At 46.9% G+C, this 16,062-nt stretch overlaps 1 protein-coding gene across 2 annotated transcripts in view; it reads left to right on the forward strand.

Moving 5' to 3' along the window:
- Positions 1-16,062, forward strand: part of LBR (lamin B receptor) — a 616,153-nt gene that overhangs the window by 246,472 nt on the left and 353,619 nt on the right. For both annotated transcript variants that reach the window (XM_078647525.1, XM_078647524.1), the window contains exon 7: positions 12,025-12,079. In XM_078647525.1, the coding sequence (XP_078503651.1) occupies positions 12,025-12,079 (55 nt within the window). The remainder of the gene's footprint in view (positions 1-12,024; positions 12,080-16,062) is intronic.

Genomic DNA, 16,062 nt, shown 5'->3' on the forward strand with positions numbered 1-16,062 from the left:
GGTACTGGACACTTTTTTCAAGAAGCGGAGGGGTGCGGGGTCGAGGGGGGAGCCGCTTTTAATTGAGGCCATCGTTGCCTCTACCTCCTCCATTGTCACTGGGCCAAAAACGTTCAGAGAGGGTTGAAGGTTGTCAGCCGGAATGAGGGGATTGGTGGTAGTGCATGTAAGATTCCGATCCGTATGGGCCGGTTCAGGAGGGGGTATGTCCAGAAGGATTTTTTGGATCTTCTCATCAAAGAATGTGGCTAAGTCGCTGCATTTACTTTCTGCTTCCTTGGGATCGAGGACTTTGAGTGGGGGGTCGGGGGCATGGAGGAGTTCTTTGAGAACAGAATAGTTTTCGTGGGCCGAACAGGCAGCATTTTTAATTCTGCTCTCATAGAAGGAAATTTTGGTATTGCGTAGCTCCTTTTTATAGGATTTTATGGAGGTGCGGAATATTTCTTTATTTTCCTCTGTTTTAATTTTCCTCCACAGACGTTCGTTCCTTTTACACATCTTGCGCAGAATGTTGAGTTCTGGGGTGTACCAGGGTGAAGGGTTAACTCTCTTGGTATGTTTTAGCGAGTGGGTTTTTGGCAGGATGGAATCTAGGGATTGAGTGATCCAGGAGTTAAACTCTATGTCCCCAGTTATGGGGTCTGAAAGGGAGAGGGGAGCGTGTTCCCTCAGTTTGGCTGCCCATGTGTCCGGTTCTAGTTTCTGCCATCGCCTGGTGTGAGTTTTGACTTTGGGGGGTTGGGGGGAGGGAGTATCGATGTCCCACACGAATGGGACTAAAAAGTGGTCCGTCCAGGGGAGGGCGGTGTGGTCAAGAGTTGTTAAGCCAGGAACGTTTGAAAAGATGGGGTCAAGCAATTGCCCTTTTTCGTGGGTGGCCTGTGGGTTTTTTAAGTCGAGGCCCACAGAAGTGAGGTCTTGGAGTAGTTCACTGGCCTGCTTGTTGCCTGGGTCCAGGAAGTGTATGTTAAGGTCTCCCAATAGTATGTAATTGGTGGAAGACGTACACTTAATGGAGGTCTGATCAATGATGTTGTTTAGAAAGTCTCCTAGACTGCCCGGTGGGCGATATACCAGCAAACCTGATAGAGAAGTGACTGGGGAGATTTGTATAGTGAAGTGACAACTTTCGTGCCCCTTGATGTTGCCATCCGAGGTTCTACAGGAGAAGCCTTCTTTGAGGATTATGGCTAGTCCACCTCCTCTGCCTTCTGGTCTAATCTGTGAGCACATAAAGTACCCGGGGGGAAGTGCCAGGACGATGTCGGGGCCACTGCTAGGGGTGAGCCAAGTCTCTGTCAGAAACAAGATATCTAGGACGTGATTTGTGATAAGCATATTAACTTCGTGTGAGTGCTTCACGAGCGACCTGCAGTTGAGTAAGCCTAGGTGCAAGCCCTTGTGCGCCGGGGTTGGATCTCCCGGAATGCAGGAGTCGCATCTGGCGAGATGGTTGTCACTCATCGGGGTGTGCGTGCCCCAGGGATGTGTATAGGTATTTAATGCTAGTAGCTCCTCACGGGAGTAGGGTCGGGCGTGCTTGGCTAAAGGGGGCAGAGTGGCAGGGCCTGGGGCCGGCTGGGCCCGGACGGGCCCAGACGGGCTTGCCTTTGGCGCGCCTTAGGCGCGCCCGCTGCGCCCGTCCGCTGCGCTCCCTGTGCTGACACATATTTTATGGAGGGGATTCTGGGCGTTTAGGGGGGTGGGCGTGGTCACCAGGAGTGGGCGTGTCCCGTGGCTCCTCGCGGTGAATGATGGCGCCGTCCAAGCGGTTCCTGCCCTTTACAGCGTTTAGGATCGGCTGTTTAGGGATTGCAGGTAAGCGCTAGCGAGTGGGTGCCTGATAAGTTTAAAATACACAGATACAGTTTTAAAAATAGAAAATTGCGGTTTTAGAGCAAACAAGACTCCCGGCTTCCGCCTCAGGAGGATTACAGTACAATGCTGCGCTCGCAGTCAGGGCACGCTTATGTACTGAAAAGGGGGTGGGCGTGGTCACCAGGAGTGGGCGTGTCCCGTGGCTCCTCGCGGTGAATGATGGCGCCGTCCAAGCGGTTCCTGCCCTTTACAGCGTTTAGGATCGGCTGTTTAGGGATTGCAGGTAAGCGCTAGCGAGTGGGTGCCTGATAAGTTTAAAATACACAGATACAGTTTTAAAAATAGAAAATTGCGGTTTTAGAGCAAACAAGACTCCCGGCTTCCGCCTCAGGAGGAGTACAGTACAGTACATCTTTCTCTTTTTAGAGTGCCAGCCATTAAAGCTTTTATGGAAGGACTCAAAAGAGTGATTCCTCCCAGACACCCTCCTTCACCTGTCTGGAATCTAAACATATTTCTCACCAGACTAATGGGACCACCCTTTGAACCTCTTCACTCTTGTGAGATACAGTTTCTAACATGGAAAGTGGCTTTTCTGGTAGCAATAACATCGCTACGGAGAGTTAGTGAGCTTCAAGCCCTAACTATTCAGGAGCCTTTCATACAAATTCATGCTAATCGGGTGGTGCTGCGTACCAACCCGAAATTCATGCCTAAGATGGTTTCGCAGTTCCACATTAACCAAACCATAGAACTGCCTGTTTTCTTCCCAAATCCAGACTCTGTGGCAGACAGGGCACTGCACACACTGGATGTTAAAAGAGCTCTCCTGTATTACATAGACAGGACGAAGGATTTCAGGAAAACTAAGCAACTGTTTGTTGCCTTCTCTCCACAACACAGAGGCAACCCCATTTCCAAGTCAGGTATAGCCAGATGGATTGTTAAGTGCATACAAATCTGTTATCAAAAAGCTAAACGCACATTAACAGTTCCCCCACGAGCGCATTCCACACGCAAGTTAGGGGCATCCATGGCTTTCCTAGGTAACATTCCTCTAGAGGATATATGGAGAGCAGCCACATGGACCACCATACACACATTCACCAAACACTACTGCGTGGATGTACACTCCAAACAGCAAGCTGCTGTAGGTCAGGCTGTTCTCAGAACTCTTTTTCAGACTGCTGCAGCTGGCACGGGCAACCGCCGCTAAGGAGGATACTGCTATTTATTCTATGCACAGATATAAATTCAGCAGCCCACATGCCTCGAACGGAATATGCTACTTACCAGTATGCATCTGTTCTTGGCATGTAGGACTGCTGACATTTATATATAACCAGAAAGTCAATGCACACAATACCTATCATTGACTATGTTTGGCAAGAAGGGGTAAAAATAATGTCGACCCCCGCATCAATACCGCCAGTACTAGCTCACATTGAGAAAAAATATGTCCAAAACCGGATTCTGTAATCTCACAGGCAGCACAAAGGTCTAAAAACTCTTCCACCCCGATTTCCACTCCTCCTGATAAGGAAGGATGTAAACTTGATTTATGTGGAAAGCGTTTCTCCAACACGGCTGCAATCAATATCAAAGCAGCCAAAACTTTGGCCATCATCGGGCGTTACGACAGACAAATGTGGTCTGATATTGCTTCAATACTAGATCTTTTTCTGGAAGACAGGCAACAGGAGGCCAGAAAGATCCTCGCAGAAGGAGAGCGAGCTGCCTCTGAAACTATTGATTGTGCTATGGACATAACCAATATGAGTTTTCGTCAACTAGCAGGGGCGGCTGTATTACGTCGACAGGGATGGTGAAGGCAACCACATTTAGACCAGAGGTCAAATCTAACGTTCTGGATATTGCTTACGATGGGGAAGCTTTATTCGGAAAACACATAGACGATGCACAAAATAAAAATAGATACTGACCAAGTCAAGTCCCTAGGTTCCCTTGAAAACAGAAAGATTCCTTTCAGAGGAGCTAAGGGTTGTGGTTTTTCCACTTACAGAGAGAACTACCAAAGAATGCAGCAATATCAACCTTACCAGACACAGTATAGCCAATCCTACCAACCTGCTGCCTACCGTCAACCTACTACGGCTGGTTTCTCCCGCCAAGGGGGCTGAAAGAGAACATTGGCCCAAAGCAAAGACAACAGAAGAAGACAGTGATTTTATCAGGGTACCAGCCTCCCCTTCAATTTCTCCTCCCGTGGGTGCGGAGATATCCAGTTTTCTCCAACATGGGGAGAGCATAACATCAAACCGTTGGGTACTAGATCTGATCGTCTTCGGTCACACCGTGCAATTGATACAAAAACCTCTAACTACACCATACGGGGGAGCCCCCGGACTCCCCCCTCGTCTTAACTTATTGCAGAAATAAATAAAAACTATGCTCGTGAAAGGAGCCATAGAGAAAGTTACAACTCTGCAAAGAGGTCAAGGTTTTTATTCCAGTTTCTTTTTGATCCTGATAAAGACAGGGGAATGTAGATCGATCTTAGATCTCAGAAAGTTAAACAAATTCCAAAGAAAGCAAACTTTCAGGATGTAAACTTTAACCGAGATTCTACGACGTCTCAACAAAGGAGATTTCATGAACTCCCTCGATTTAGAAGACTTTTATTTCCACATCCCCATTCATCGAAAACATTGAAAACTTCGAAAAATTGCTCGATTTGCAGTGGCTGGTACCCACTATCAATTCAAGGTTCTCCCATTTGGTCTCAAGTCTGCTTGCAGGATATTCACAAAATGCCTGGCACCTGTGGCGGTGGTTTTGCGTTCTCAAGGTCATCAAGAATTCCTATACTTGGTCGAATGGCTGTTTAAGGCTCCTACGGCAAAACAAGCGTCCAAAACCACCAATGCTTGTTTACAACTGTTAAAACAAATTAGGACTGAATGTCAACGTCAGAAAATCCTCCTTCACCCCCAGTCAAACAGTACCTTCCCTGGGAGCCAGGCTGGACACAGTTCAATGCAAAGCGTTTTTATCAGAGGAATGTCAAATCCGGCTAAGTCTGTTGGCTTAAAGCATTTCAAGAAAAAAGTCAATTTCATTGAGGAAATAGAAGTCGCTGCCAGGAATGTGTTCATCAGCGATCGAGCAATACCACTGACTCATTGTCAGTGAAACTGCTTTCCCTCCCTTGCAGCTCTACCTTTAATTAAGGCCTTCCCCCGAGCCCCTGCACTCTCGAGTTTTGGTGTTTGAGGCCCCCCTCCACCCGCAGGGTTCACCTACGCCTCATCCCTGGTGGTCCAGTGGACCTCTGTCTCCTTTCTCTCGCTCTGCTTTTTCTCTCCGTTTTCACTTGTTTTTTTCCTCACTTCTATCTCCTCCTTCACTCTCCTTCTGGGTCTTTCCTCTGTTTTCTCTCATTTTCCCCTCATTTCAAGCCCCCTCTCCCTTCACTCTTCTTCTGTGTCTTTCCTCCGTTTTTCACTTGTTTTTTACCCTCATCTCACTCTCCCCATTTCACTCTCCTTCTGTGTCCTCTGTGTCTTTCTTCCACTCTTCTTGCACTTTTGCTGCCTTGTTTGCCCTTTTCCCTATCTTTTTGCCTTTTTCTGCCAGTTTTTCCCCGCCCCTGCTGCCCCCGCGGCCCCTCCCCCCAGCACCACCAGCGCGACCGCCCCAATCCAGTTTCTCTCCCCGGCCCCTATTTAATGGCAGCCGCTGCGCGGCGCGCCGCCTGCGCACCAAAGGAAATCCCGTCGGTGCCCGTCCGCGACTGTACCACGACCAGCGACTGGAACCCTGGATCTCTGCACCGCCAAGGCAATGACCCAGTGGCACTCCACGCTCTCAACCCAGGCCACAACAACAACTGCGAGCTACCATCACCAGCCTACACACACGGACCCTTCAGCTGTCACCGCTGCTGCACACCTGCAGCAACCACGGCCAAAACCACAGACCCAGCGCACCCGCCCGCAAGAACACAACTGAACCGAAGACCCTGCAATATGTCCTCCTCAACGTCCGATCCCACCACAAACACACCACAGAAGGCTCGGACCTCCTCGACAGCACCACCCCGGACATAGCATTCTTTTCCAAAACCTGGACCAACACCACTTAGGGACCCAACATCGCCATCGCCATTCCCCAGGGATACAAGATCTCTAGGAAGGACCGCCCCACCCGCCCGAGAGGAGGAATTGCCATCGTCCACAAATCCACCCTCCGCCTGAGCACACTCCCCGACCAGCAAGATCCTGGCCAGCCCTACGCCCACTTTCCGAGGAACCCTCATCTACCGACCCCCTGGACCCTGCGGACTTTTCGCCAACTCCATCATCGATATCATCTCCCTGCATGCCATCACGTCCACCAACTACACCCTACTGGGAGACCTCAACTTCCACCTCGACAACCAACTGGACCCCAGTACCACATCCTCCTGGACAGCCTCCACAATATTCGACTCCGCCAGATCGTGACCGAACCCACGCACTCAGCAGGACACACCCCCAACCCCCTCTTCACAACAGGAATCTCCATCACCTTCAGCCACACCACCAAGCTCCCATGTACTGATCATCGATGCGTCCACTTCACCTTCAGAACACCCACCATCCACAGACAGCAGCACCTGCTCCCACGAAGAAACTTGACCAGAATCACCGACCACAGCTAACCTCATCACTCAGCAACTCCACCTCATCCATCGAGGAAAAGGACAACCCCAATACCGCAGCCTGAACCCTGCACAGATGGATCTAAGACAGCGCTAACACCATAGCTCCTCTCAAGAAAAACAGCAACAACACGCCAAGAAAGCTAGATGGTTCACCACGAACTTTGAGAGTCCAGACGCACTTGCCGCCGCCTCTAAAAGGCCTGGAGCAACACCAAATCCACAGAAGCCCACAACAACTTCAGAGCCGCAACCAACGCCAACCACCAACTCATCAGAAAAACAAGGAAAAAAGCAATTGAAGACAGAATCCCCACCACCAACTCATCAGAAAAACTAGGAAAAAAGCGATTGAAGACAGAATCTCCACTCATGCACACAACAGCAAAGAACTCTTCAACATCATCAAGGAGTTCGCCCAACCCACCAGCAAGTCCACTGACATCCCTGCCTCACAAGGCTTCTGGGACAAACTGGGCACCTTTTTCCCCCACAAAATCAAGAGCATCTATGACCACTTCGATGAAGACAACCAACACACTGAACCCTCACCAACCACCCCAACACCCTGAAGCCAGCGATCGACAACTGGACAGCCCTCACCACCGAAGACACACTGAAGATGAAGCGAATCCACTCGGGGGGCCCCCACGGACCCCTGCCCCGCAACATTTTCAACAGAGCCGCCGACACCATCACACCCATGCTCTGGCACACCATCAAGCGCTCCCTGGCAACCGCCACGTTCCCCGATGACTGGAAACATGCCGAGATCACCCCCCTCCTGAAGAAACCCTCGGCGGACCCCACCGACCACAAAAACTATAGCCCCATCTCCCTGCTCCCGTTCCCAGCAAAAGTCCTCGAGAAAGCCATTAACAGCCAACTCGTCACATTCACCAAAGAGCGCAATATCCTCGACTCCTCCCAATCCAGCTTCAGAAAAAAACACAGTACGGAAACCGCCCTCCTCGATGCAACTGTAATGGTCCACTGTGACTCCTTAGGATCCGGGCGATGCATAAAGGGTTTCACCTCCGGACGTCTCCAACTCTCGACAATGCAACACAGAGTAATAAGGCAATCAGGCGAGGCAAAGGAATTAGGGAAGGAACAGCGGGGATGAGGATACCTGTAACAAAAGAACACAAGGTTAACACAAGTCTATAATACTGCTACACTCATATGATCTCACTACGACTGCCTGTAGACCACCTAAGTAGTGTTGCTGTGTTCCTGTATATCAACATAGAGATGCTTCTCTCCAATTGTAATGCTGCATACCAATATCAAAAAAGCAAAGACAAATCAAATCCCCAAGCATTCTTGCTTTCAGACAAAGGTAAAACACACTAGATCATACGTACCCTAATATTCCTTTCATGCACAGGAGAAAACAGAAGAAAAACAAAGGTCGAGAATTCCAGCACACAAATAAGGTAATCCAGAGGAAAGGCCTCCCAGAATTAATGAGTAAGAAATAAAATAAATATTAGACATAAGTCTCGGAAAGAACTGTTCCCTAGACGGTTTAGAGCAAGAACAGAAACGGAGAACAAAGTACCTGAACAGAAGTCAAATTCGGTGTTTTTCTCCTTACGTGTAAAGCTACTCGAGCCAGAGTAGCATTTGATCCAGCAATCCGATGCACACCACAGATCGGGAGAAAACGGAGCTCCGAATACCTAATCCGAGCCAAGAACTCCAGGGACTGTGAAAGAGCGGAAAGAATCACCCTCCGCGATCCGGCACAAAAACCTCCTCGTTCCCACTGAGATAGCGGAACAAGAAAACAAAGCTCAGCAGGGCTTACGTCAGCGCTGCTGAGCTTTGTCCTCTAGAACACAGATGGCCTGAAGAATCCACAGAGAAAACAGAAGAGAACCTGTGAAGGCGTGTATCCACACGACTACAACAAACGGCCAGAATTGTACGCGCTGACTTGTACGCGTTGCTGAAAGCTAATGCAAAGACCCCGCCCCTTCCAACAGCAGGATTTCTGGGAGATGCAGTTCATCTCTTCCACCATTCTGGTAGGCGCCTAGGCTCAACGCCTGACAGCAACAGACGACATCCACACCTTACTGAACAAAGGAGAAACAGCAGCCCTCATCCTCCTTGACCTCTCCGCGGCATTCAAAACAGTCTCTCACTGCACCTTAATACGCAGACTCCACGACACAGGGATCCAAGACAAGGCCCTTGACTGGATCCGCTCCTTCCTCTCCGGCAGAATGCAGCGAGTCAGACTCCCCCTTTCCTCTCAGACCCTACACCTACCAACTGCGTAGTCTCCCAAGGGTCCTCCCTAAGCCCTATGCTCTTCAACGTGTACATGACTCCGCTCGCCCCCATTGTCAGAACCTACGGACTCAACATTGTGTCATACACAGACGACACCCAACTCATCCTCTCCCTATCCAACGAACCCAACACCGCCAGGCACAACTTTCGAGAAGGCATGGAAGCCGTCGCCAAATGAATGAAACACAGCTGCCTACAACTAAACACCAACAAAACGGAAGTACTCCTCATGGGCCCAAACCTCGATGCCTGGAACGACACCTGGTGGCCCCTCGCCCTCGGAAGCCTGCCCACCCGCACGGACCACGCACGCAACCTGGGAATCATCCTGGACTTCGAGTTTAAAATGGACCGACAAATCAAGTCCGTCTCGTCCTCCTGCTTCCACACCTTTCGCCTTCTACGCAAGACCTTCAAATGGATCCCCCTCGAACACAGAAAGACCGTCACTCACGCCCTGGTCACCAGGAGACTTGACTACTGCAACACACTCTATGCCGGAATAAACAAAACCTCACCCGCAAGCTACAGAACATCCAATAGGCCGCCGCAATACTGGTCCTCAACCTGCCAAGACACTGCCACATCTCCCAGCACCTGCGCACACTCCACTGGCTCCCCATCGAAGCTAGTCACCTTCAAGATGCTAACCCACGGCCACAAGGCCCTCCCCAACACCGGCCAGCATACCTGAACAGCCTACTCAAATTCCACGCACCCCAAAGGACCCTACGTCAGCCCAGCTCTCCTACGCCATGGTACCCCGCACCAGAAAGACCAGATCAGGAGGCCGCTCCTTCTCCTTCCGCGCGGCCAGAGCCTGGTACGACCTTCCGCTCCACCTCAGACAGACAACATTGCTCCCCTTCTTCACAGGAAACCTCAAAAACTGGCTCTTCGACAGACTCCCTCCTTGATGGACTGGAACTTGCGAAAACCCCTCCACCCGAATGGAACCTAAATGTAGTTCTCGCACAGTTTATGGAAAGGCCGTTTGAACCCATTCATAAAGTTGATTTGAAATCCCTCACATGGAAAGTCGCCCTTCTTCTGGCGCTTACTTCTGCCAGTAGGGAGAGCGAGATCCAGGCTTCACGATCAAGAAACCTTTCTTGATTTTCAAAGACAATGCTGTGATTTTAAGGACTAATCCCACGTTTATTCCTAAAGTGGCGTCTCAGTTTCACCTCAATGAGCCGGTTTTACTTTCCGCAACCTTCAAGCCCTGCGGAACAGGTGCTGCACACGCTTGATGTCAAATGCTGCCTTAGGTTTTATCTTCAAAGAACTAAAGACATTCGAAAAAACGATCAACTGCTTGTTGCTTATGGCCAAGGCAGAAAAGAGACTGCTATAACAAAATCCACTAATGCAAGATGGATTTCTGCCGCGATCCAATTCTGTCATACCAAGTCTAACAAGCCTTTGAAGAGAATGGTAAATACTCACTCTACTAGAGTGGTTGCAATTTCATCAGCCCTATTCGCAGGGGTTAAGCTGGAAAAGATTTGCTGTGCTACAGCCTGGAGTACAACGCAAACTTTCACGCAGCACTGTTGCCTGGAATCCGCACAGGATGCTGATGTAGCAGTGGGCCAGTCAGTAGTTCGCCATCTTTTCCATTAAGGTAAGCCTCTTTCTTTTGGTAAGAGACTTCTGTTTTTCTCTATGATAATTGCAGATATTATACTGTATAGGTATAAGTGTATATGCATAGGTTAAGGAAATATGTGCAGCATTTCTTAGTAAGGTATGCCTTTGGTTACTTTATTATCTTAAGTTTTTTTATCCTCTCGTTATGGAGACATGTATATATATGTATATATTTGTATATAACAAATTGTTGGTTTCATAAGTAATGTCCTCTGTTGAGAACCTAAGATTTTGGTTTGATATGTGCAAGTCTCCCATTAGCCACAACACACATTCCAGAAAATTGGATGGTGCTGCTCACTATTCTGATTCAGGCATGTGAATCTATGAAAGATACCCAAATACTGGATAAGAAAATAAGTTACTTACCTGTAACTATGGTTATCCAGTATTGGTATCTTTCATAGATTCACATGCACCCACCCTCCTCCCCGTAGAGGTAGTTTCTGTTTCTATATCAGGACATTAACTTCTTACTTGTGCTGGGAAAATCTGAGGGAAACTGCCTCTGCTGGGAAGGTTCTAGAGGGTGCCAATAGCTGATAGGCTGCTTTCAGCTGTTGGTCCTTTTTTGAAAAAGGACATAGGTTATGATAGCATGGCTCAGGGCCATTGTAGCCTATGGCAGTTCTGGAATACTGCTTGTTTATTATATTGTGGGACTCCCATCTCGACGACAGGGAATGATTCAGCCATGTGAATCTATGAAAGATACCAATAATGGATAACCATAGTTACAGGTAAGTAACTTATTTTCTTTTTTTTGTATTGTCATGGCTACTGAGAGCAATGTGATGTATTTTTTTATTCTTTTGAATTTTTGGACAGAGGCTCAGAAATATGTTTTTCTGAAGAATGTTCCTAAATACCCAATACGAGATGAAGAGAAGGGCATGAGGGTGACCAAGGAAAGATTGAAGCTAACTTTGTGTTTTCTTGTGGCTTGGAGATTGATGTGATTGAAACGTACTGTCCTCTTGTTAGACCATATAACTGGGGTGTTTCTGTTTTTTCCTTACTAATTGGCAATTTGTATCACTATGTCAAGGTAGTGACTAATTTTTGTATGGCAGTGGTCCTTGGGCAGTACTTTTTCATTGAGGATTGCACTTATATCTAGAAATTCTTGGAGGGGTGTACCCTCCAACTAGATGTTAAAGTTGCCTGCAGTCAAGGTGTGAATTATTTGATGTGAGAAAGCAATCTGTTGGTGAGATTTGACAGAAGGCAACAGTGTTAGTAGTTTTTAGGTGATGTTTGGGAATGCAGTGTCCTATGAATTTATGTGAGTATCAAAAGGAGAGGGAGATATTCTGCTTTTGCAGTCTTTTTGAATCAAGTCCACTCTTCCTCTAAATTTTTGTCTATTATTGTCAATAAGTGTACACACCCCCATTGAATTTCTTTAAAGGCGTCTAATGACTTGGAGGACTGGAGTTAGAGCGGTAATTAAATATTTACCTTCTTGCGAAAAGTTTAAATGGGAAACACTGGGTTGTATCTAGAAACATATGTTAATTGTTAAATTAAAAAACTATTTTTCCAGAATTATTATTGGTTAATACCATTTGTTTTCTACCAAGGTTGCTGATGGTGTTCCTCTTTCAAATGGCAGAAGATTAAAGTACAGGATAAATGGTAATTATGCATCCAATAATTTCTTATTGTGATATTAGTGTCCTGCTGTAACCTGTGATAGAAAGGTTTCTTGAATATGTGTCTTGCCTGGATAACTGTCAACAACAACAACACAACAAGGTAATGGATGGAATACTGAACATTTTCAGACATTCATCCCATTACTGAGATCCGGGCCTAAATCCATTGTTTCTTTGCTCACTGTGCCATTTCAGTTTGGATTCAGCCATATGCAAATCAGTTGTGACCCAGCTGCTCATGGGAACAGGATAGCCTTAACTTCCAGGTCCTCCCTGGACTGGAAACAAGCATCCCGAGACCGAAATTGGGGTATCGCCCCTTATCAGTCAGCCAAACTTGAATCCAATGGCATACCGAGCATAGGAACCATGTCTGGGGATACCCATCCCACTTAGAGCGACGATAGCAAGGCAAAAAGATGATGGACAGAATGCTGAACATTGTCAAACATTCACGCCCAGTACAGGGATCTGGGCCTAAATTCATCATATTTTTTGCTCATTTGTAGTAACCTGAACTTTGGCCAATGCTAAGGCCTCCTACATTCCCTAGCAGCCATCATAGTTCAGATTTCTACCATGCTTCGTGTGTGAGGGAGCCCCCAAGGAGAGGTCTGCTCTAACCTTTCAGTGAGCTACATTTTCTTCTGTACCGTGAAACTGGAACACAGCCTTACCTACAGCTTTCAGAGTGCTGTGAGTTGTTTTTAGGTTAATATGTTGAGGATAATCTTCATTTTCAGGTCTAGAGAGATCGCTCTGTCATCATGACTGACAGAGAAAAAAATCTCTTTTCAATCCTGTCTTTTCTCTGGACATAACTGATCCACATGAGCCATGTATTTATTGCCTTTTTTCAGCAAGCAGGGCTTCATTCAGTGACTTTTCCTCTAAGACTCTTAAGGATAGGGAAAGGATGTTGGCACTTTATAGTTTAGAAAAGAAGAAATACCCACCTTCTGGGGGATACTCCCTCGTTTGGGGATGCTTCCGTTAACAGTTCCCTACCATGCACTTCCACAAAGTCAGTGCAAAAAATAAAACCTCTAGGGTTTCTAGAGTTTGACTTTCAATCTAAAACACCTACAACCACTTACTCACAGTAAAAACTGGAGCTTCCTCTTTAAAGTAGTCCAGAAAATGCAAACCCCAACCTGTGCCAAAAGAGAGAAAAAATCCAAACTATTATTACATGTGAGCTGGACTAAGATCCTCACAGGTGACTTTTAAGCCATACTCATCAGCGATAATGAAAAACCATCTCCACCTACGGGACAAGCCTTGCTGACGACCGTCAAGAAATCATCATCCACAACCATGATGAGATAATCAGCACCAGCAGTACAATTGATTGCTAGAGCATCCCCATAGTCCATTTCCACTACAAGAATGTCCTTCTTCTGCCGTTAATGACAACACCATAAACGGTGGCACAATTCAATGATGACTCTTTCAACTGCAGTGACGAGACAGTCTGCGGCGATTTCTAAATGATCCATACCAGCTTGACATCACGTCTGTCAGCAGTGGATTTGTATACGCTAGCTACCTCTTCACCTATCAAGGTGACCACAAGATTGCCTATCCAGATTCTGGACTCTGAACTAGAGGCAGATCTCAGTGACCAAAAAGCCTTGGAGACTGCGCAACTCATATGGGGTATGTCTCTGAGTTTGAAGAAGAAGCCCTAGATGAGGGAGCCTACCAGGAATACTACTATGAGCCTAGATCCTTCGTAACTGACAACCCTTATCACTCTTATGGCCTGCCAAATTACAATAGAGAGCTAGAGGTCAAGCACCCGTATTTTTGTCAACCTTGCAATAGATGATGGACACCTTTCAAACGCTGCTCTCTCAGCATCCTGGTGGACAACATAATCCTGCCCTGCCTCCGCCTCTACCTCTGCCTCCACCATCACCTCTGCTACCAATGTCACCTCCTTCTCCTCCTAAAGATCAGCCTCCAAGAGCTGCCACTAGTCCCACCAACTCCAAAAGGGTATGAGAGATGAGGACTCATGACATTCAGTTTTTTCTGATTCATAGAAAGAGGTGAAACTATCAGACAATAGAGGTAATGAAGGGTGGTGTGATTATATAATAAAAAGGGAAGGTGTTAAATCGCCCATCCCGCCATACTCCCTTCCAGATGACATAGCCCGGTTTCATTCTCCGATGGAGCGATACACTATAAAATATGATCTCTCAATGACTTCAGAGGAGCAGCAATGCTTCCTTTATGACTTTACGGAACAACCATGGAAAACCTAAGCTACATACCCATTATGGGTTTTTGTCTGGTCTGAACAACATCTGGACAAAAAAAATACAGGGCGGCAGGTTCGGCACCTGCCTACCTTAACGCTGATCTGAAACCAGACTCTGTTAGAACACCAGCCCCCCAACACAGATCAAAGAACCCAATCACTCGTTCTTCAGTGCTTTTGGACAGAGACTGCCGGTGTTGGGGTGGTACATAATCTGGGCCAAAGGGTCAGTACAATTGCGACAACCTCAATCAAAGCTGAAATATTCTTAGGAATATCAAACGGTTACCATTGCTATGACAACTCATCACTACTTGACCTCATCCCAGAAGTCAAGAAATTTAAAGGCAATTATCAAATAAGAGATGAAAACATCTGCTGTCATCATTGATGCTGTAATGGACGCCTCTGTCAACCTGAATACAAAGGCACGTGGTACTCATTTAGATTCAGAGAACTGATAACAAAGGTATGAAGGCTGTGTGATACACTTCTCACATTCAATGTGAACTATAAGAGGACAATAATTAATTATAAATATTGTGCTGAACAAAGATTTATGTCACATGTATTTTATTCATACATATACAAACATAGTGTGCAAAAGGTGAATCAGTGCAAATGACGCAGTGCACACATAATGATCGAATGAACAACATTCACTACACAAAGATACTGTGTTGGAAGGTGGATTATTAGTAGGGGTAAGTATGCACTTACCACTAGTAATAAGGCCACCAATGCAATATAAGGTTTATACAAGGTCTCAAAACAGTAGCCCCCGGCTCAACCCTTGGTAGCTAGCTGCAAGCAGGAGGGCCTAACTCAGGAGACAGGTATGTAAAGCATTACCCAAACATTAAATAACTAAAACACACACAAAATAAAAATCCCACACCAATTTATAAAATATCAAATATTTTTATCTTTAAAATGACACTAAAATGACAAAAATCCAATATAGGGAACCAGGAGATACATTTTTAAAGCTTTAACACTTTCTAGTGCTTAAAAGCATATAGCGCTAACTTGGGACACTTGGTCGCACTTGACAAGGTCAAGTTTTGAGACCGAACGCGATGGATCCCTGGTCGGATACACAAAGTAGTAGGCCCTAGTGAAAATGTTACGTTCACACTTAAAAACTTTTCCAGGGGATTTTCTCTCAACGGCGAGCAAGCCGGCTTGGTTCAGCTGGAGCTCCTGGTCAACGCCTGGAAGTCTTCACCTCCGGAGCTTTCAGTGGGACAAAACTGGAATCCAGGCCGAGTAGCAGTTTAAAGATAGTTCGCTTGACTTTTGATGTCAGGTTGGTCCACCTTATGGAGCTTTTTCCAAAAGTTCCTTAAAACTTCTGGAACTTCTTCCTGAAGCGCCTGTTGAGGGTTCAAAGTGTCCAAAACACAATTCCAAGAGTCTAGAAGCTCTCTGATATACCTTGGAAGTTATAGACCACAAGTCCCACAATGCACTTGGCCAAATCCACAAAATTCCACTGGATGCACTCCAGGCTGGGGACTACTTGAGAGAGATGGAGCAGGAAAGGTCTGTTAATCTGTTGCATTCAGGGAGCCCACTCCTTAATCCTTTTTGAAGCAAGACAAAGTCCTCAGGGCTGTAGTGTGCAACAGGAGCAGTCTTGCAGCTTGCAATCCTCTGGGGTGCAGACCAGGGTTCTAGCAGGGCAGTCCTTC

Source organism: Lissotriton helveticus, chromosome 6 (assembly GCF_964261635.1).
Source record: "Lissotriton helveticus chromosome 6, aLisHel1.1, whole genome shotgun sequence".
NCBI lineage: Eukaryota > Metazoa > Chordata > Amphibia > Caudata > Salamandridae > Lissotriton > Lissotriton helveticus.